Raw genomic sequence first — 22,126 nt, forward strand, 5'->3', positions numbered from 1 at the left:
GAGCACAGGCTCCGGACGCACAGGCTCAGCGGCCATGGCTTACGGGCCCAGCCGCTCTGCGGCATGTGGGATCTTCCCAGACCGGAGCACGAACCTGTGTCCCCTGCATTGGCAGGCGGACTCTCAACCACTGTGCCACCAGGGAAGCCCTATACTCATTTTATAATTGAGCAAACTAAGGCTCACAGAGGCTGATTTCTCTAACATCATAATGTCTTAAGTGGCAAATCAAAAATTTTTTTCTCCTGATTTCTACATAGCTTTGTCTTAATCTCTTAGGCTCTAGAAATGATCTTTTGCTCACTGTGTTGTGGCATTAAAAGTAGTCTTTGGTCGATTTAATCCTTTTTTACCACCTATAGTCTGTGAGTCTGTGCATCTCCTTTTGCCTCTCTGAATGTGTTTCATCTGTAAAATGGGAATAGCAATTCTGTTCATTGTTGAGAATTAGAGTAAGTTGCTCAGTATACAGAAATTATTATTTAGCCATTTATGTCTGACTAGTTACTCTGCTCAGCACTGAGGATACCTAATAAAAGTAAAGAAGAATTTATTCTCTAAGAGCTTGCTATCTAGTGAGGAAGATCAGACCTGTACATGCTTAAATTTACTCAGCTTTAGTATAGTATATGCAGTAATAGAGTGATGAGCCCATCAACTGATGAATGGATAAACACAATGTTTTATGTCTATATAATGGAATATCATTCAGCCATAAAAAGGAGTGAAGTGATGATACATGCTACAACATAGATGAATCTTGAAAACATGCTAAGTCAAAGAAGCCAAACGCAAAGGCCACATGATTCTATTTATATAAAATGTGTAGAATAGGCAAATCCATAGAGACAGAAAGTACATGCTTGCCAAGAGATAGAGGGGACTTCCCTGGTGGTCCAGTGGCTAAGACTCTGCACTCCCAATGCTGGGGACCCGGGTTTGATCCCTGGTCAGGGAACTAGATCCCACATGCTACAACTGAAGATTCCACATGCTGCAACTAAAAAGGTCCCACATGCCACAACTAGGATCTGACACAGCCAAATAAATAAATAATAAAATAAATGAATGTTAAAAAAAAAAGAGAGATAATGAGAGGAATTGGGAGGCCCGGGATTTCTTTTTGGAATGAGGGAAATGTTCTGGAATTTAGTGGTTGGTGGTTGTACAGCCTTGTAAATATACTAAAACTCAACTGAATTATATGCATTAAAATGGTGAACTTTATGTTAATGAATTTTATCTTAATAAAAATTTAAAAATATCACAGAGGGAAGAGCATAGATTCTTGGGTGAGTTTGATAAAGGTTTTCAGAAGAGGTAAGGTTTAACTTCTTTTGAGAACATATGTAGAAGTTGGTAGATCTAGGTCAAGACATTCCAAGCAAAGGCACAGAACTGTGAAAGATCACAAAAGAGATTTGGGGAGGTTTGTTGTTACTGAAGTGTAAACAGTCTGTATTGTGAAGAGAAGAATAAACTGTGATGGGTTTTATATTTTAGATATTGTTGTTTCAAGTGGTTATATAATCCCATGTATACTGTTTAGGAAAACAAATGTATAACATCCTGAAGATGCTATGGAGACATAGTAAAGATGCCATCAAAACCAACCTGAAGACTAATTAATTTAGTTGTATGTCTCCTCCACTTACTTGTAATACCTTCAGAAATCAGGGAGAGTAATTGTATTATTATTATTATTTTAAATTTATCTATCTATTTATTTATTTATTTATTTTTGGCTGCATTGGTCTTCGTTGCTGCACACTGGCTTTCTCTAGTTGCAGCGAGTGGGGACTACTCTTCGTTGTGGTGTGCGGTCTTCTCATTGCGGTGGCTTTTCTTGTTATGGAGCATGGGCTCTAGGCACATGGGCTTCAGTAGTTGTGGCATGTGGGCTCAGTAGTTGTGGCTCGCGGGCTCTAGAGTGCAGGCTCAGTAGTTGTGGCACACGGGCTTAGTTGCTCCGCAGCACGTGGTATCTTCCTGGGCCAGGGCTCAAATCCGTGTCCCCTGCATTGGCAGGCAGGTTCTTAACCATTATGCCACCAGGGAAGTCCCAGTTGTATTATTTTTATTCTTAGTGTTTGACTCATGGTAATTATCAGCGTTTATCAAATGGTGGATAAATGCAAGGTAATATCGATCCATTTTTTCAGAGTGATATAGATTGCATAAAAGTTGAATATTTATGGCTGTGTCTCAGTTTTTCTTGAAGGATAAGATGTTTGGTTTAATTGAAAAATAATTAGGCTTAGAATTATTTTGGTATTATATTTTCTAAAAATTGAATGTAAATATTGTCGTCTTTGTTTTAGAAAGCAAAACAACTGCAGGCTATTCTCTTTTGTAAGATGAAGAGAAATGCACAAGGTATATTAATATGTTCTGTTAGTACATTTCGATTTACAAAGCACTTCAGATGCAGTATCTCAATTACATTTTGAAACGGGTCAGACAAACCCATTGAAATGGGGGCTGGGGAGATGAATGAAAATCAATTATAGAGAAATAAAGACAGTTACATTAGCATTCACACTTACATACAAAGTTGGGTGGGAAATCCTTGTGTTCTGGGAGCCAAGACTCCAAGAGGGATCTAGCAGGTGAATGGCAGAGATGAGGTGTGAACTCTGGTCTTCTGATTTTTAAGGCCAGTATCATATTTGAGTTAAACTAGAACTTTCCTTGATTTTTTGTTTTTCAGAGATTGAAACCAACAAATCCAGCAGCCCAGAAGGCTCTCACAACACCTACGCATTATAAACTGACACCCCGCCCTGCCACCAGAGTCCGACCAAAGGCTTTACAAACAACAGGCACAGCCAAGTCACATCTCTTTGATGGGCTAGATGACGATGAACCATCCTTAGCCAATGGAGCATTCATGCCCAAGTGAGTTTCTGTTAAATTAGATATAAAATATTAATATAAACTAAGTATAAAACTGTTTACTTAAATGTGCTACAAATGTTATATATACATTTTTGTCTTAATGTGATAAATATAGAATATCATGAAGAAGAATAAAAATAACTTGATCACTCCCAGGGATAATCATAGTTAACATAACATGTTTTGGTAAACATGCTTCAAGTTTTGCATAAATCATGTTATTTGGTTTTGTTTTTGATAAGCTAGTGCTAGTGCTTACATTATTTTTTTTATTTTTATTTTTTCGTGGTATGCGGGCCTCTCACTGTTGTGGCCTCTCCCGTTGCGGAGCACAGGTTCCGGGGCCATGGCTCACGGGCCCAGCCGTTCCGCGGCATGTGGGATCTTCCCGGACCGGGGCACGAACCCGTGTCCCCTGCATCAGCAGGCGGATTCTCAACCACTGCGCCACCAGGGAAGCCCGTGCTTACATTATTTTAAGCAGAAGACACTGTTTTCTTACTACTCAAATTGGCCAAACTAGTTAAGAAAAAAAATATATATATATACACACATTTGTTTTAATTCCTACACATATAGATATTAAATAATAAAATAATAAGTAATTATATTGAAAATAAATTCAGGAAAGTATGTAGAAGAGTTGTTGGTAAACATTGAAAATTATACTTAAAGTATGCAAACATGCCTTATTAGAGTGTTAATATATATACATGGGAGAAAAAAACTGAAGAAAAATACATACCAAAGTGTCAACAGTAGTTAACTTCTGGAGATATAATTTCAGGGCATTTCATTTCTAAGTTGTTTATTTTTCTAGATACATTGCTAAACACACACAGAGGCTTTTTTAAAATACCAAATACTTTTCTAATTAGAAAGGAAAGCTTTTTTTTGTTTTTTTAAAGCTTTGGGGGGAAAAGTAAGAATTCATCTCTTACAGTTCTTAGTCTATGAATGTTATAAAGTGTAAAAAATTATCACTCCTTTTTCTCTTGAAAGTATGGTGGGCAGCTGCTTCAGAAAAGATGGAAAGTCCAATTTTATGCATTTCTTTAGAACATCATTGGGTTATTTTGAAGGCAGGGACTGTGTATCATTCATGTTTATGTCCCCAGCATTTAGCAAGTTGTTCAGCACAGAGTAAATAAAAAGGGCTTAGAGTCACCCTTTTTAGTCCAGTCATCAGATCAACAACTTTCAGGGCAATTTCACCAGGTCTTAGGATCTACAAATATGATATACAAATAGGATTGGAGTGGGAAAGCACACGTTTTGCTGTTAATATGGTATCACCTTCCTGGCTTCTACTTTTGTGGTGTTGCTCTCAACAGTCTTTACTTGATGTTTCAGAAGTACATGGTTTACCTGTCACTTTTCCTTGTTTTACTTCCCTGGAAATGTGGCTTCCAGGAACCCCCCACTTTTCTAGTTTTGTTCCTACCTTACTGGTTGCTCCTTCTGTCTCCCTTGCTGGTTCCTCTTCTTCCTGGCCTCTTAAAATTGGAGTGCCCCTAGGCTCTGTTCTTGATCACATTATCTTTACTCACTCCCAAAGTGATTTAATTTAATTCAAGACTTTTTGATCATCTGTAGTCTAATTCTCAAACTTTTATCTCCAGCCTGGACCTCTCTCGCAAACTCCATACTCTTATATCCAATATCCAGCCCTACTCAACATCTCCACTTGCATGTCTAATAGACATTTATTTCAAAATTAACATGTCCAGTACTGAACTGATCTTCCACCTTAAAGCTGTTCCACCCAAAGCCTTTCCTGTTGCAGATAATTGCGTTTCTATCACTCTAGTTGCTCAGGCCAAAAATTTTGGAATCATCATTGACTTTTTTCATACATGCCATGTCTAAGCCATCAGCAAATCTTTGTTCTACCTTTAAAAATTATCCAGAATCTGGGCTTCCCTGGTGGCGCAGTGGTTGACAGTCTGCCTGCCGATGCAGGGGACATGGGTTTGTGCCCCGGTCCGGGAAGATCCCACATGCCACGGAGCAGCTAGGCCCGTGAGCCATGGCCGCTGAGCCTACGCATCTGGAGCCTGTGCTCCGCAACAGGAGAGGCCACAACAGTGAGAGGCCCGCGTACCACACACACACACAAAAAAATTTATCCAGAATCTGACCAATTCTTACCACCTTGACTACTACTAATTACCTTGACCCAAGGCACCATCATCTCTTGACTGAATTACTGCACTATTCTCCTAACTGATCTTTTTGCTTTTTACCTTTGTTCCTTTGCATTCTGTTCAGAATACAGCTAACCCAGTAAAAGCTGCATTCCTTACAGTGGCATGTGAGGCCCTATAAGATCCAACGTTCCATTACCTCTGTAAACACATCTACTGTCTTCACTGTTTACTCCACTATAATCTCCTTGTTGCCGTTAGGACAAGAAAGGCATGCTATCGCCTTTGGATCATTGCTCCAATCGTTCTCTTTGCCTAAAACACTTCTCCCCATAAATCATAATAGCTAACTCTCTTACTCTTTAATCAAATGTCACATTCGGTGAATACTACTCTGGCCATCCTATTTTAAATTTTACCTATCTTTTCTATTGTCAGAACTCCCCCATGTTCTTTTATTTATTTATTTTTCTGCCAATTATGCCAGCATCATTTGTTAAACAAACTGCACCATTCCCAAGGGAATTTAAATGTTACCCTTGATGTATTAAGTCAGATTGTCTATTCAAGTTGTATGCTTGTTCGTTTGCATGTGTGTTTATTCTTTTTTTTTTAAGTTTTAAATAACTTACTGAAATATAGTTGATTACAATGTTGTGGGGGTTTTTGTATTTTGGGCTGCGCTGGGTCTTGGTTGCTGCACGTGAGTGTTCTCTAGTTGCGGCAAGCAGGGGCTACTCTTCGTTGTGGTGCGCGGGCTTCTCATCGCGGTGGCTTCTCTTGTTGTGGAGCACGGGCTCTAGGCATGTGGGCTTCAGTAGTTGTGGCTCGCGGGCTCAGTAGTTGTGGCTCGCAGGCTCTAGAGCACAGGCTCAGTAGTTGTGGCACATGGGCTTAGTTGCTGTGAACAAGACACCTTCCTCTGTCTCAAACTATGGGGGAAGAGAGATGTTGACAAAATAATCACAAGTGAGACAAGTAACAGGAGAAGTAGAGATTACGACTGTAGGAGAGACTAACAGAATGATGAAGGAAAGCTTCTGTGAGGATGTGTTGTTTAAACTGAAGAGGGATAGGGAGGACTGTCAGGCAGAGGGAGTATTTTGATATGTTTCTGGTTTTAAATACACATATATATTTTTTCAAGTGGACACAATTTTATTTTCCATTTTTTTTTCAATGTTTGTTTCAAACATGACTTGACCGAATGGTATTCTGTCTTGTATTTATCAAGATAGTCTCTCCCCCCACCACCCCATTTATATAAAATACTGGAAAGTGCAAGTTGTTGCCTGGACATGAGGGAGAGGTCTTGGAGGGATAGAAAGGAGAGATTACAAGGCGTATGAGGAGACTTCTGGGTATTTATGGCTATGTTGTTTTTCTTGATTGTGATGATGGTTTCACTGGTGTATACACATGTCAAAACTTATCGAATTGTACAATTTAATATGTGCTGTTTACTGTATGTCAGTTCTGAACTAATAAATGTAGCAAGGTTGTGGGAAACAAGTTCAAACAAGTAACTCTTATTCCTATATCGCTATATTCCTATAAGCCAAGTGAGGGCAGTGACGTAAATATGGTGAAATTTACATGAATCTGTCACTTGTTTTTACTTATGAAATATTTCATTGTTGAAATAAATCTGGTATTCAAAGTCACATAGTTTTGCTTTCACAAATTGTGTGACACTTTTCTGTTCTTTGGCTTCTTGTGTCTGTTCTTTGTACCTGTCTCACGTTGATATTTCTGATTCCAGTCCTCTTCACATTTGCCTGACACTGTTTTTATGTTTCATATTTAGTTCCTTGTCTTTTAGTTGTACGTTCTTCATGTGAAACATTTAATTAAACCATCTTCTCTCCTCCCCCTCACCCACCCCTGTTGCTGTGTTTCCATCCGTTGCAGCTAATATTTTTTGTGATCACCAGGTTGTTCGCTCTTTGGCCAGAAGGGACCCTTTCATGTTGGCTCCTAAGCCCTTTCCATAGGCCCTGATAGTGTTTGATAACTTACTTTCTTGTAGAGTTCACCATGTAAAATTTTGTCCAGGATTTTTTTTGCCTTCTGTGTTCCTGATTTAGATTGGCTTGGATGTCCCTGTCTTATAATTTCCTTACCCAGTTTTGGTATAAAAATTAGGCTGACCTCACAAATTGTATCACTTCCTCTATTTTCTGGAAGACTTTGTGTAAGATAGGCCTTTCCCCCCCCTTCCATTAGATGTTGGATACTGGTGAAGATACGAGTCTGAAGTATTATTTGTAGTAAGGTGTTTGTTTTAATTATTGACTGTAAAGTTATAGGACATCAGCTTTTTCATTTTTTTGAGTCACTTTTGTCAAGTTATGTTCTTAAAATATTCATTTCAGCTCATTAAAATTCCAAACTTACTGGCATAAAGTTGTTTAAAAATATCCTTACTGTCTTTTTCATTTTAGTAGAATCTGTGGGGATGTCTGTGTTTTCATTCCTGACATGTGGGTATTTTGTGCCTTCTCATTTTAGCAATGTGGTCAGGGATCTACCAGTTTTATAGACCACTTCAAAGAACTAACTTCTGGCATTATTGATGCTCTCGAGTCTGATTCCTCTTTCATTAATTTTAAATTTTATTTGTCATATTATCACTAATATTTATTTTTAATTCCTTCCCCCCTCTTTTTAAAAAAAATTTTTAATGATTTATATTATTTTTGGCTGCATTGGGTCTTTGCTGCTGCACGCGGGCTTTTCTCTAGTTGTGGCGAGCAGGGGCTACTCTTCGTTGTGGTGCGCAGGCTTCTCATTGCAGTGGCTTCTCTTGTTGTGGAGCATGGGCTGGCTCTAGGTGCGTGGGCTCAGTAGTGGCTCACGGGCTCTAGAGCTCAGGCTCAGTAGTTGTGGTGCACAGGCTTAGTTGCTCCGCGGCATGTAGGATCTTCACGGACTGGGGTTCGAACCTGTGTCCCCTGCATTGGCAGGTGGATTCTTAACCACTGTGCCACCAGGGAGGTCCATTCCCCCCTCTTTTTATGGTATTTAATTTTCTGTCCTTTGTCTAAATGGATGCTTAGCTTTTATTTTCAACTTTACTTCTTTTCAAATATTAATATATGCATTTAGAGATGTAAATTTCCCTTTTAGTTCAGCTCTATTTGTACTCTACAAGTTTTGATATGGAGTACTCTTCATGTTCAAAAAATAATTATGATAAGTGCTTTCTGATTTTCATGGGGTTTTTTGAGCCTTGGGTTATTTAAGAATATAAATTCCTAACATGGAGATTTTTAAGTTATCTATTTGTTACTGATTTCTAGCTTATGTGCAAAAGACAAAAGTACTTCAGGTGATTTCAGTTCTTTGAAACTTGTGGCTTGCTTTAATAGTCCAACATATGGTTAGTTTTCATAAACATTCCATGTGTATTTGAAAAGAATATTTTTTCCGTAATTGTTGGGTATGGGGATATTAAATTAAACTAAGCTTGCTAATCATTTATGTCTTCTACATACATAGTGATTTATTTGGTTTGGTTATTTCAGTTACTTTATTTCCTTTACCTCCAATATCACAAAAACGTATATGAACACATCTGCAGTTTTCCTAAATTTATCTGTTCTAATATTTAACAGCTTTTACAAATGTGTGCCTGAATTACTTGTGGTTTTTTTACTTACTAAGTTTTATTGTGGTAAAATATACATGAAAATGGTTAAAATGGTAAAATTTATGTTACGTACAATTACAATTCAGTGGTGTTAAGTATATTTACAATATTGTGTAACTATCACCAGCAGTATCTCCAGAACTTCATCATCCCAAACAGAAACTCTGTACCTGCCATGCAATAATTCCCTATTTTCTTCTTCCCCCAGAAGAAGAAACCTGTTAACCTTTTAACCTCTATATTACTTTCTGTCTGTAAGAATTTGCCTATTTTAGATACCTCATATACAGAGAATCATACAGAATTTATTCTTTCTTTCATGTCTGGATTATTTTATTTGGCATAATGTTTTATTGTATTTGTTTAAATTACTTTTATTGGAGTATAGTTGCTTTACAATGTTGTGTTAGTTTCTGCTGTACAGCAAAATGAATCAGCCATACATATACACATATCCCCTCCCTTTTGGACTTCCTTCCCATTCATGTCACCACAGTGCATTAAGTAGAGTTCCCTGTGCTGTACATTATGTTCTCATTAGTTGGCATAATGTTATAGAGGTTCATTAAGTTGTAGCATGTATCAGAACTTCATTTCTTTTTAAGGCTGAATAATTCCACTGTATGGTTAACCCACATTTTGTTTATCCATTCCATCTATTGATGGACTTTTGGGTTGTTTCCACCTTTTAGCTATGTGAATAGTGCTGCTATAAATGCTGGTGTACAAGTATCAGAGTCCCAGTTTCATTTCCTTTGAGTATATATCCAGGACTGGAATTGTTTGGTCATACATTGATTCTATACTTAACCTTTTAAAGAACTGCCAAACTGTTTGGGCTACCTGAAAAAGAATTCAGAGTAATGATAGTAAAGATGATCCAAAACCTTGGAAATAGAATGGAGAAAATACAAGAAACATTTAACAAGGACGTAGAAGAACTAAAGAGTAAACGAACAATGATGAACAACACAACAAATGAAATTTAAAATTCTCTAGAAGGAATCAATAGCAGAATAAATTAGGCAGAAGAACGGATAAGTGACCAGGAAGATAAAATAATGGAAATAACTACCTCAGAGCAAAATAAAGAAAAACGAATGGAAAGAATTGAGGACAGTCTCAGAGACCTCCGGGACAACATTAAACACACCAACGTTCGAATTATAGGGGTCCCAGAGAGGAAGGGAAAAAGAAAGGGACTGAAAAAATATTTGAAGAGATTGTAGTTGAAAACTTCCCTGATATGGGAACGGAAATAGTTAATCAAGTCCAGGAAGCACAGAGTCCTAAAAAGGATAAATCCAAGGAGAAACATGCCAAGACACATATTCATCAAACTATCAAAAATTAAAATACAAAGAAAAAATACTAAAAGCAGCAAGGGAAAAACAACAAATAACATACAAAGGAATCCCCATCAGGTTAACATAGTAATAAAATTGGCAAAAATTAAAGACAAAGAAAACTTACTGAAAGCAGCAAGGGAAAAATGACAAATAACATACAAGGGAACTCCCATAAGGTTAACAGCTGATTTCTCAGCAGAAACTCTACAGGCCAGAAGGGAGTGGCATGATATACTTAAAGTGATGAAAGGGAAAAACTTACAACCAAGAATACTCTACCCAGCAAGGATCTCATTCAGACTTGACGGAGAAATTAAAACCTTTACAGACAAGCAAAAGCTAAGAGAATTCAGCACCACCAAACCTGCTTTACGACAAATGCTAAAGGAACTTCTCTAGGCAAAAAAAAAGAGAGAAGGAAAAGACCTACAAGAACAAACCCGAAACAATTAAGTAAATGTTAATAGGAACATACATAACAATAATTACCTTAAATGTAAATGGATTAAATGTTCCCACCAGAAGACACAGATTGCCTGAATGGATAGAAAAACAAGACCCATATGTATGCTGTCTACAAGAGACCCACTTCAGACCTAGGGACACATACAGACTAAAAGTGAGGGGATGGAAAAAGATATTCCCTGCAAATGCAAATCAAGAGAAAGCTGGAGGGCTTCCCTGGTGGCGCAGTGGTTGAGAGTCCGCCTGCTGATGCAGGGTATACAGGTTCATGCCCCGGTCCGGGAAGATCCCACATGCCGTGGAGCGGCTAGGCCCGTGAGCCACGGCTGCTGAGCCTGCGCGTCCGGAGCCTGTGCTCTGCAACGGGAGAGGCCACAACAGTGAGAGGCCCGCGTACCGTAAAAATAAATAAATAAATAAATAGAATAGAATAGAATAAAATAAACACTATTACAAGAGACAAAGAAGGACACTACATAATGATCAATGGATTAATCCAAGAAGATATAACATTTGTAAATATTTATGGCACCCAGCGTAAAAGCACCTCAATACTTAAGGGAAATGCTTACACCCATAAAAGGGGAAATCAACAGTAACACAATCATAGTAGGGGACTTTAACACCCCACTTTCACCATTGGACAGATCATCCAAAATGAAAATAAATAAGGAAGCACAAGCTTTAAATGTTACATTAAACAAGATGGACTTAATTGATATTTATAGGACATTCCATCCAAAAATAACAGAATACACATTTTTCTCAAGTGCTCATGGAACATTCTCCAGGATAGATCATATCTTGGGTCACAAATCAAGCCTTGGTAAATTTAAGAAAATTGAAATTGTATCAAGTATCTTTTCTGAACACAACACTATGAGACTACATATCAATTACAGAAAAAAATATGTAAAAAAAAAACACATGCAGGCTAAACAGTACACTACTAAATAACCAAAAGATCACTGAAGAAATCAAAGAGGAAATCAAAAAATACCTAGAAACAAATGACAATGAAGAAAACACAACAACCCAAAACCTATGGGATGCAGCAAAAGCAGTTCTTAAGACGGAAGTTTACAGCTATACAATCCTGCCTCAAGAAACAAGAAACATCTCAAATAAACAACCTTATACCTAAAGCAATTAGAGAAAGAAGAACCAAAAAAACCCCAAAGTTAGCTGAAGGAAGGAAATTATAAAGATCAGATAAGAAATCAATGAAAAAGAAATGAAGGAAACAGTAGCAAGGATCATGAGAGATACTACAAGCAATTATATGCCAATAAAATGGACAACCTGGAAGAAATTAACAATTTCTTAGAAAAGCACAACCTTCCGAGCCTAAACCAGGAAGAGAGAGAAGATATAAACAGACCAAGGACAAGCACTGAAATTGAGACTGTGATTAAAAATCTTCCAACAAACAAAAGCCCAGGACCAGATGGCTTCACAGGCGAATTCCAGCAAATATTTAGAGAAGAGCTAACACCTATCCTTCCCAAACTCATTCTATGAGACCACCATCACCCTGATACCAAAACTGGCCAAAGATGTCACAAAGAAAGAAAACTACAGGCCAATATCACTGATGAACATAGATGCAAAAATCCTCAACAGAATACTAGCAAACAGAATCCAACAGCACATTAAAAGGATCGTACACCATATCAAGTGGGGTTTATCCCAGGAATGCAGGGATTCTTCAATATATGCAAATCAATCAGTGTGATATACCATATTAACAAATTGAAGGAGAAAAACCATATGATCATCTCAATAGACGCAGAAAAAGCTTTTAACAAAATTCAACACCCATTTATGATTTAAAAAAACCTTCAGAAAGTAGGCATAGAGGGAACTTGCCTCAACATAATAAAGCCCATAATGACAAACCCACAGCCAACATTGTCCTCAATGGTGAAAAAGTGAAACCAATTCCACTAAGATCAGGAACAAGACAAGGTTGCCCACTCTCACCACTCTTATTCAACGTAGTTTTGGAAGTTTTAGCCACAGTAATCAGAGAAGAAAAAGAAATAAAAGGAATCCAAATCAGAAAAGAAGAAGTAAAGCTGTCACTGTTTACAGATGACATGATACTATACATAAAGAATCCTAAAGATGCTACCAGAAAACTACTATAGCTAATCAATGAATTTGGTAAAGTAGCAGGATATAAAATTAATGCACAGAAATCTCTTGCATTCTTACACAGTAATGATGAAAAATCTGAAAGAGAAATTAAGGAAACATTCCCATTTACCACTGCAACAAAAAGAATAAAATCCTAGAAATAAACCTACCTAAGGAGACAAAAGACCTGTATGTATGCAGAAAACTAGAAGACACTGATGAAAGAAATTAAAGATGATACAAATAGATGGAGAGGTATACCATGTTCTTGGATTGGAAGAATCAACATTGTGAAAATGACTATGCTACCCAAAGCATCTACAGATTCAGTGCAATCCCTATCAAACTACCAATGGCATTTTTCACAGAACTAGAACAAAAAAATTCACAATTTGTATGGAAACACAAAAGACTCCGAAGAGCCAAAGCAATCTTGAGAAAGGAAAATGGAGCTGGAGGAATCAGGCTCCTGGACTTCAGACTATACTACAAAGCTACAGTCATCAAGACAGTATGGTACTGGCACAAAAACAGAAATATATATCAATGGAACAGGATAGAAAGCACAGAGATAAACCCACCCACATATGGTCACCATATTTTTGATAAAGGAGGCAAGAATATACAATGGAGAAAAGACAGCCTCTTCAATAAGTGGTGCTGGGAAAACTGGACAGCTACATGTAAAAGAATGCAATCAGAACACTCCCTAACACCATACACAAAAATAAACTCAAAATGGTTTAAAGACCTAAATGTAGGGCCAGACACTATCAAACTCTTAGAGGAAAACATAGGCAGAACACTCTATGACATAAATCACAGCAAAATCTTTTTTGACCCACCTCCTAGAGAAATGGAAATAAAAACAAAAACAGATGGGATCTAATGAAACTTAAAAGCTTTTGTACAGCAAAGGAAACCATAAACAAGACGAAAAGACAACCCTCGGAATGGGAGAAAATATTTGCAAACAAAGCAACTGACAAAGGATTAATCTCTAAAATTTACAAGCAGCTCATGCAGCTCAATATCCAAAAAACAAACAACCCAATCCAAAAATGGGCAGAAGACCTAAATAGACATTTCTCCAAAGAAGATATACAGATTGCCAACAAACACATGAAAGAATGCTCAACATCATTAATCATTAGAGAAATGCAAATCAAAACTACAATGAGATATCATCTCACACCGGTCAGATTGGCCATCATCAAAAAATTTCTACAAATAATGAACACTGGCGAGGGTGTGGAGAAAAGGGAATCCTCTTGCACTGTTGGTGGGAATGTAAATTGATACAGCCCCTATGGAGAGCAGTATGGAGGTTCCTTAAAAAGCTAAAAATTGAACTACCATATGACCCAACAATCCCACTATGGGGCATATACCCTGAGAAAACCATAATTCAAAAAGAATCATGTACCAGAGTGTTCATTGCATCTCTGTTTACAATAGCCAGGACATGGAAGCAACTTAAGTGTCCATCGATAGATGAATGGATAAAGAAAATGTGGCACATATATACAATGGAATATTACTCAGCCATAAAAAGAAACGAAATTGAGTTATTTGTAGTGAGGTGGATGGACCTAGAGTCTGTCATACAGAGTAAGTCAGAAAGAGAAAAATACCATATGCTAACACACATATATATGGAATCTAAAAAAAGAAAAGAAAGTTGGTTCTGAAGAACCTAGGGGCAGGACAGGAATAAAGACACAGACGTCGAGAATGGACTTGAGGACATGGGGGGGGGCAAGGGTAGGCTTGGACAAAGTGAGAGAGTGGCATGGACTACCAAATGTAAAATCGGTAGTTAGTGGGAAGCAGCCGCATAGCACAGGGAGATCAGCTCTGTGCTTTGTGATCACCCAGAGGGGTTGGATAGGGAGGGTGGGTGGGAGGGAGATACAAGAGGGAGGAGGTGTGGGGATATATGTATATGTGTGGCTCATTCACTTCGTTATAAAGCAGAAACTAACACACCATTGTAGAGCAATTATACTCCACTAAAGATGTTAAAAAATAAGGGAAAAGGAAAGAAAGAACTGCCAAACTGTTTTCCATAGCCGGTGCACCATTTTACATTCCCACCAGCAGTGCACAGTGTTTTAATTTTCTCCGTATCCTTGTCAGTTCTTGTTATTTTCTGGTTTGTCTGTTTATAACAGCCATTCTAGTGGGGGTGAAGTGGTACCTCATGCTTGTAATTTGCACTCCCTTTATGATGTTTTGTATCTTATGTGCTTATTGGCCATTTATCTTCTTTGAAGAAAACTGTGACAGTAACTGGAATTCAAGGATGATGATATTGACCTTCAGAGATTTTTTTTTTTTTTTATGACAGTGCTTATTGAGATGAGTCATAGCTGAACTTAGGACCATGTGCTTTTTACTTTTAGTTCTTTCTTAACTCCAGGGGTAGAGACTTTTCAGGTCCCAACACAAAACAAGTGGCATTTACTAGTGACCCACCCCCTTGGTGGCTCTAGACTCATCTCTGCCTCCCTGGTACCACTACACTGTCAAGTTCACCATCAGCCTCTCAGCCTTCCCTTTGGATCAGAAAAGTCTCCAGGAGAAAAGCAACCCAAAATATCAGACACCTCCCCATACCACTGTCCCCCCAGGTTGCTGGTACAGTCATTTTTTACTATCTTATTGGCTCTTAATGCATAGAAAGAGCTCTGAGTTTTCTGGTAATCCTTCCTAGGAGAATTAGTCTGCATTACCTAGTCTACCATTAATAGGAGGGCAAGTTTTTTATTGTCAAGTGCCTATTTCATTGGCTTACTTAATTCTTATTTGATAACATCATTACTATAAGGAGTATAACTAGCATACATAAGTAAGGAACAAACACTAGATGTTTGTTACTGTATAACCCAGTTGTTGAGAGTAGAATAAATAAGAGAGTGGCGTAACTACTTAATGGTTGGTTTTGGGTGGCGGTGGGGTGGGGTTGGGGAGGTGGGTTGGTTGGTGGGTTTTTTTTGTTTTGCTTTGTTTTTTGGCTGTACTGCACACCATGCGGGATCTTAGTTCCCCAACCAGGGATCAAACCCACACAGTGGAAACGTGCAGTCCTAACCACTGGACCTCCAGGGAATTCCCAATGGTTGTTTTTTTTTAAAAGAGGGAATGGAGTGCATTAGGTAATCCAGTGAGTTTTTAAGTGGAGGTTGATTAAGATCTGTTATATGGTTTTTCTACTTAAAGCTGGTATGCTGTAGAGGTTGTTGCCTTAAATAAACCTATTGTACACAAACTTGAACTTCATAGATATTCATGGTCATTTCCATCATTGGATATCAGGGGATTTGACTCCTCTTTCTTGTCTTTTTTTTTTTCTTTCTTTTTTTGTGGTACGCAGGCCTCTTAGTGCTGTGGCCTCTCCCATTGGCGGAGCACAGGCTCCAGACGCGCAGGCCCAGTGGCCATGGCCCACGGGCCCAGCCGCTCTGCGGCACGTGGGATCATCCCGGACCGGGGCACGAACCCACATCCCTTGCATGGGCAGGCGGACTCCCAACCACTGTGCCACCAGGGAAGCCCCTCTTGTCTTTTTTTTTTTTTTTTAAATAAACCTTTCTCATTTAATCAACAAACATCTATCCTATTTTCCTTCAAGGCAGAGTGCCAAGTTCTATGCAGGAGCAGTCATAAATCCTGACTGCCAAAAAAGAAAAAAATATTTAACGAGAGGAAAGACATGTAGAGAAGTAATTGAAATATATGACAGTGTGATGAGTAAACTAGTGTCTGAACAAAATGCTCAGGGAGTTCAGAAAGGGAAGAGTATTTTCTAGGGGATTTCCTACTTGGTTTTGATGTGCTTAGCTTATTCTTCCAAACACCAGAGTGTAATATATTTGAGACCTTGTGTTCTGGTTATGTATTTATGGGATAAGTTGGTGAATTGAACTTGTTAGGTCAATTTTAGATATATATGAATTGAATAAGAGTGCCCCTTTCCACTCAAGATTTTAAGATGGTCTTTGATGTAATTATGTGTGCCTGAGTTCTTTCTTTTTTTTCTTTTGGTCTCTGTTTATAGGAAGAGCATTAAGAAGTTGGTTTTGAAAAACCTTAACAATAGCAATCTCTTCTCTCCTGTTAATCGTGATTCAGAAGATCTAGCTTCACCATCTGATTATCCAGAAAATGGAGAGAGGTAAACTGACTTCTCATTTGGGTTACTTCTGGTAGAGGGCCTTGTGCTCATTTAGAAAAGATCCTGAGCTTAGAATTTATTCATTCTATGAAATTTTATAAAGTTAGAAGTATTGGTTTGACCAAAAAGTTCGTTCAGATTTTTCCATAACCTCTTATGGAGAAATCCGAAAGAACTTTTTGGCCAACCCAATATTACAGCATATGAGCATCTAGAAGTTGTATTGTTGCTTCTTGAGTACTTTAGACCTTAAAATTATTGTTTTTCTGATTCAGTTCTGAAAAACTATTTTGGTATCCATGTATGTCATTTTGGATGGGGTTGTTAAAGTGATAAACAGTCACTGTAACCAAACCAAAAAAATTAAAAAGTATAGAAATATATAAAGGAGGAAGTACAAGTATATACACTAATTCTTAAGGGTTCAGTATATATTCCTACAGTTTAAAATTTTATTTATAAATATATTCTTATATATTGTAGAGTTTATGCACAAAATAATATTCTGTAACCTGCTTATTTCCATTTACTGTAAACACCTTTCTGTATCAATATGAATAACCTGCTTCTTTTTAAATGAGTCTGTAACCATTATTGTAAATGTAAGGTAATTCAATCAGTTCTCTATTAGAGGACATTTAGATTATTTTGGTATTCCTATATTCAAAATAATGCTTCAATGAAAAATCCTTGTATATATGTCTTTGCACTCCTGTTTTTTTCCTCTGGATAAAAGTTTGAGTTTTCATAAATGAATCATTATCTAATACCTTATTGATTATACTATTAAAAATTTAATATTTCAGTTTTTTATTTTGAAATTCACCACTGATTATTTGACCCCACATAGTAGACACCCCCTTCCCCCTTTAAACTAAATATTGTGACACTCAGATTCATTCATTCATGAAAATAGGTCAGTTAAAGCCGTGGAACCTACAGCCAGATTTCCTGGGTTACAATCCCAACTCTAGCACTTACAGCTTTGTGACCTTGGCAAGTTATTTTTCTGTGTCTGAGTTTTCTGTAAAACACAGAGAATGATAGCCTATTTTACAGGTTTACCATAAGTATTAAGTGAATTTTTAATACATGGAATTACCTAGAACAGTGCCAGATGCTAGTAAAAGCCTAGCAATGGTTGATTGTTACCATTTTACTACTGTTTGTACTCAAGGGGCTAAGATAGTATTTATTTTCTCCCTTTTCAGATTCAGTTTTCTGAGCAAACCAGTTGATGAAAACCATCAGCAGGATGGAGATGATGATTCTCTTGTGTCACGTTTTTATACTAACCCTATTGCCAAACCCATTCCTCAAACCCCGGAGAGTGCTGGAAATAAACATAACAGCAACAACAGTGTGGATGATACCATTGTTGCGTTAAACATGCGTGCTGCCTTGCGAAATGGGCTGGAAGGAAGCAGTGAAGAGACCTCTTTTCATGAGGAGTCACTGCAGGATGACCGAGAAGAAATAGAAAATACTTACCATATGCATCCAGCAGGTGAGATTCAGATTGGCACTTGAGTAATCTCCTACCAGTCATAAGAGACCTCTTGTTTGTCACTGATTTTCAACATAATAGAAGTCAGCTCTCTGAATTCCTAAATGTTCTTTATTGCATTTTATGGAAGTTAACACTTAAACACTTCTCACTGATGCTTTGGTTGATTTGGAATTCACTCTTTTTTGTACCTTTGGAGTAGTTAAAGTTCATTTTATTAATTATCCTGGTATAGTTTAAATATCCCAAATTTTGTAGCCAGAGAGACTATCCTCATAATTTTTACTAGCTTTATAAACTCACATATTGTTTATTGGTTTTTAAATTAAAATTATAGCAGTATTATCATATGAGATTTTTGAGATTTGAGTTAGTATAAGTTTATAGACCATAATGCCTAACTAGAATAGGCATTCAAATGTTAGTGGTTGCTATGGTTATTATCACCTCAGTTCTGTGCTTTTCTTTTTTGTCCCCAACAATGAACTGATTAGTTTTTCCACACTAATCCATGAAACAGTATAAACTACAAGATTGAAGTATCTTGATGGGATGCTTAAAGTTTGCCTTTTTTCTCTGTTGACTTAACATCTCATTTGGGTTTTGACAAATGTCATTACATTCCCCCTTCCCCCCTTTTAACTGAGGTACAATTTATATATAGTGAAGTACACAGATCTTAAGTGTTCATTTCAATGAATTTTGACATATATATATATATATATATATATATATATATATATATATATACACACACACTCAATCAAGAGATAGACCATTTCTTTCACCCTGGAAAGTTCTTTCGTGTCCCCATCTCAAGAAGTCAACCACAGTCTCGTTTCTGTCACATAGATTAGTTTTGCCTAGTCTTTTTTTTTAAATTTATCTTACAGTTTATCTTGATGTGTCTGTAAACTTGTTCTATATCTAATTATCTTATTGCCTTCATATATATCTTTGGTCACTTGGTGCCCTAAGGAAACAACTTTATACTTTCACATTAAGAATCCTATGTTATCTATATTTATGTTTAGACATCTACATGTGTTCATTATAATACTACATCTTAAATATCCATCTAGATTTTTTTTTATTGTTTCTAGTTTTCTCACTGACCTTTTTGCCACCTCCCAATTTAAAATTCCATTCTCACGGACACTTTAAGAACCCTCTAAAACTTGCCCATAGAGAAGCAAGTTAAGCATGTGAGTGGGCATTTCTGGAGGCTGTAATTTGATCTTATATTGGCCTTAAACTCTTTCCTCTCAGAGAGCAAGTTAGCCTGATTTTTTTCCTATAAATGGAACAAGGAGTGACTAGAACAAGCATACCCATGTAATATTTTTCTTTGATTTCTTCAGAAATCTGCCTAGTTAGCACTTTTTAAAATAACATCAATGTAGTCCTTTAAGTTTCCATTTGTCTTTGGGACTTTCTCATGTAGGATTTTTCATCTTGATTTTAGCTCTCAATCTGAGGATGTAAATTTGAAAGATATTAGAGGTTTATAGAAGGCAATAACATGTAAAACTGAAAGCATTGGGTTTGGAGTTTTAGCTCAACCTCTAATCTACTGAATTATCACGTAAGCCAAAAACCTGGGTTTGGGCATCTTCCATGTGTAAAATAAAAGAAAAAAATAAGTCTTTCCCAGGATGTATTCTATGGAATGTCTTTCATAGTGCAAGTATGTTAATAGGTGTCATATGAAAAGGAAGTTCTGTCGTTAAATAAGTCTTGGAAACAGTGGATTAAGTAAATAGATTTCATTGTTTTGTGAGTTTTCAGAACCTGTAATATACTATCTTGTGCATGTTCTCCAAACTTACTTAACCATGAGATTTTTTTTTTAAAAACTCTTGGTTTCTCTTAGGAATAGTGTTTCTTAGAAAAGCAGATTGAAAAAATAACAACTAGCTTGGAAAAATGCTTTATTCCTATATATTTTCTCTTTTTATAATAATTTACTGATTATTTCAGGTAATTTTTAAAATTATCCATTCTGTAGAAAATTTTTAAAAAGGAAAAAGTGGGGGCCTCCCTCGTGGCAGAGTGGTTAGGAGTCTGCCTGCCGATGCAGGGGACATGGGTTTGTGCCCCGGTCTGAGAAGATCCCACATGCCGCGGAGCGGCTAGGCCTGTGAGCCATGGCTGCTGAGGCTACGCGTCCGGAGCCTGTGCTCCGCAACGGGAGAGGCCACAACAGTGAGAGGCCCACATACCGCAAAAAAAAAAAAAAAAAAAAAAGAATAAAAAGGAAAAAGTGAAATAAACATTACTGAAAATTCCTCTACCTGAGGTCAGCTACAACTAGTATTTTGTTTCTTTTGTCATAGGCATCGTTCTCACTAAGGTTGGCTACTATACTATTCCATCCATGGATGACCTAGCTAAAATTACCAATGAAAAAGGAGAGTGCATTGTCTCTGACTTCACTATTGGTCGTAAAGGTGAGTGTGAATTTAAGAGTTAGTAGTGTATAAGCCAGAGATCTTCATTTTAGTTTTGTAATTAAATAAAGGAAGCTCTTGATAGCTAAATTTGTTTTTTACCTACATTTGGACCCACCTTGGCCTGAATAGACACTTTGATTGACAAGTAGCAAAAAAGACTAGAACTTTGTAACAGTCTTTACAAAGACTGTAAGTATTTGGCTCATTGCAATTTTCTACAATTAAAATACTGTAAACAGTAAGAAATACTAAGTGAGAAAATTAATAGTTGACAAGAGATGGGTAATATTTAGGTTCAACTTAATATTAAGTTATCACAGATAAAATTTTCTTGGGAAAAAAATCTCATCTTGCTGTATTGTATTAAAAGAAGGGCTCAAGTATTTTAATTCATACTGCAGGCTAGGTGTTAAGGGTTGTTTATATAGCAGCCATACAGATATTTGGGGAGAGATTAAAAGGCTATTTTGAGGATAACGTTAAGTGCTGTAAAAACGCACATGTTAAATCAGATAAATGTATTTGATATCACCTTCTAATACATATTATAGATGAAATAACCCATTCAAGGAATTGCTGGGTGATTTAGAATATTGATTAATGTTTAAAGCTGCTTGCTTCTTCTGATTATATAATCACTAGAAGTGTGAAATGGGTATTTGGTGTCTATACAGGATGAGTTTTTTAACTGTTTGTTCTGATTTATATAGGTTATGGTTCAATCTATTTTGAAGGAGATGTGAATTTGACAAATCTAAATTTAGATGACATTGTGCATATCCGAAGGAAAGAAGTGATTGTCTACTTAGATGATAACCAAAAACCACCTATGGGTGAAGGGCTAAATAGGTATGAATTTATTTACATATTTTAAAAATAATCAGCTAAATCACAATTTTTTTCTGTTAACACAGATGTATTCATAATATATACATTTTTTTGCAACTTGTCCCTCTGACTTACTATAGTGTGTGTGATTATTGTTTCTCTACTTTCATTTAAAAGTATAAGTGATAAAGAAATGCTATAGTATGACTTTTTTGATTTCTTTTCCCTAATATCATCAGGTCCAATTGGTTAGTTTCCAAAAACTTTTGGAAAACTTTTTTTTTTTTTGGCCACACTGTGTACCATGTGGCATCTTAGTTCCCCAACCAGGGATCGAACCCTTGCCCTCTGCAGTGGAAGTAGAGGTTCTTAACCACTGGACTGCCAGGGAAGTCCCGCAAAATGCTTTTTCTTTTTTTTTTTTTGCGGTATGCGGGCCTCTCACTGTTGCGGCCTCTCCCGTTGTGGAGCACAGGCTCTGGATGCGCAGGCTCAACGGCCATGGCTCACG

The 22,126-nt window shown here is 37.1% G+C and overlaps 1 protein-coding gene across 12 annotated transcripts in view; it reads left to right on the forward strand.

The window, feature by feature from the left end:
* Positions 1-22,126, forward strand: part of NUP98 (nucleoporin 98 and 96 precursor) — a 105,463-nt gene that overhangs the window by 52,394 nt on the left and 30,943 nt on the right. For all 12 annotated transcript variants that reach the window (XM_067038783.1, XM_067038786.1, XM_059068717.2 and 9 more), the window contains 5 exons: positions 2,711-2,898; positions 16,711-16,827; positions 18,039-18,334; positions 20,671-20,784; positions 21,498-21,636. In XM_067038783.1, the coding sequence (XP_066894884.1) occupies positions 2,711-2,898; positions 16,711-16,827; positions 18,039-18,334; positions 20,671-20,784; positions 21,498-21,636 (854 nt within the window). The remainder of the gene's footprint in view (positions 1-2,710; positions 2,899-16,710; positions 16,828-18,038; positions 18,335-20,670; positions 20,785-21,497; positions 21,637-22,126) is intronic.

Source organism: Kogia breviceps, chromosome 7, assembly GCF_026419965.1.
Source record: "Kogia breviceps isolate mKogBre1 chromosome 7, mKogBre1 haplotype 1, whole genome shotgun sequence".
In the NCBI taxonomy this organism is placed as follows: domain Eukaryota; kingdom Metazoa; phylum Chordata; class Mammalia; order Artiodactyla; family Physeteridae; genus Kogia; species Kogia breviceps.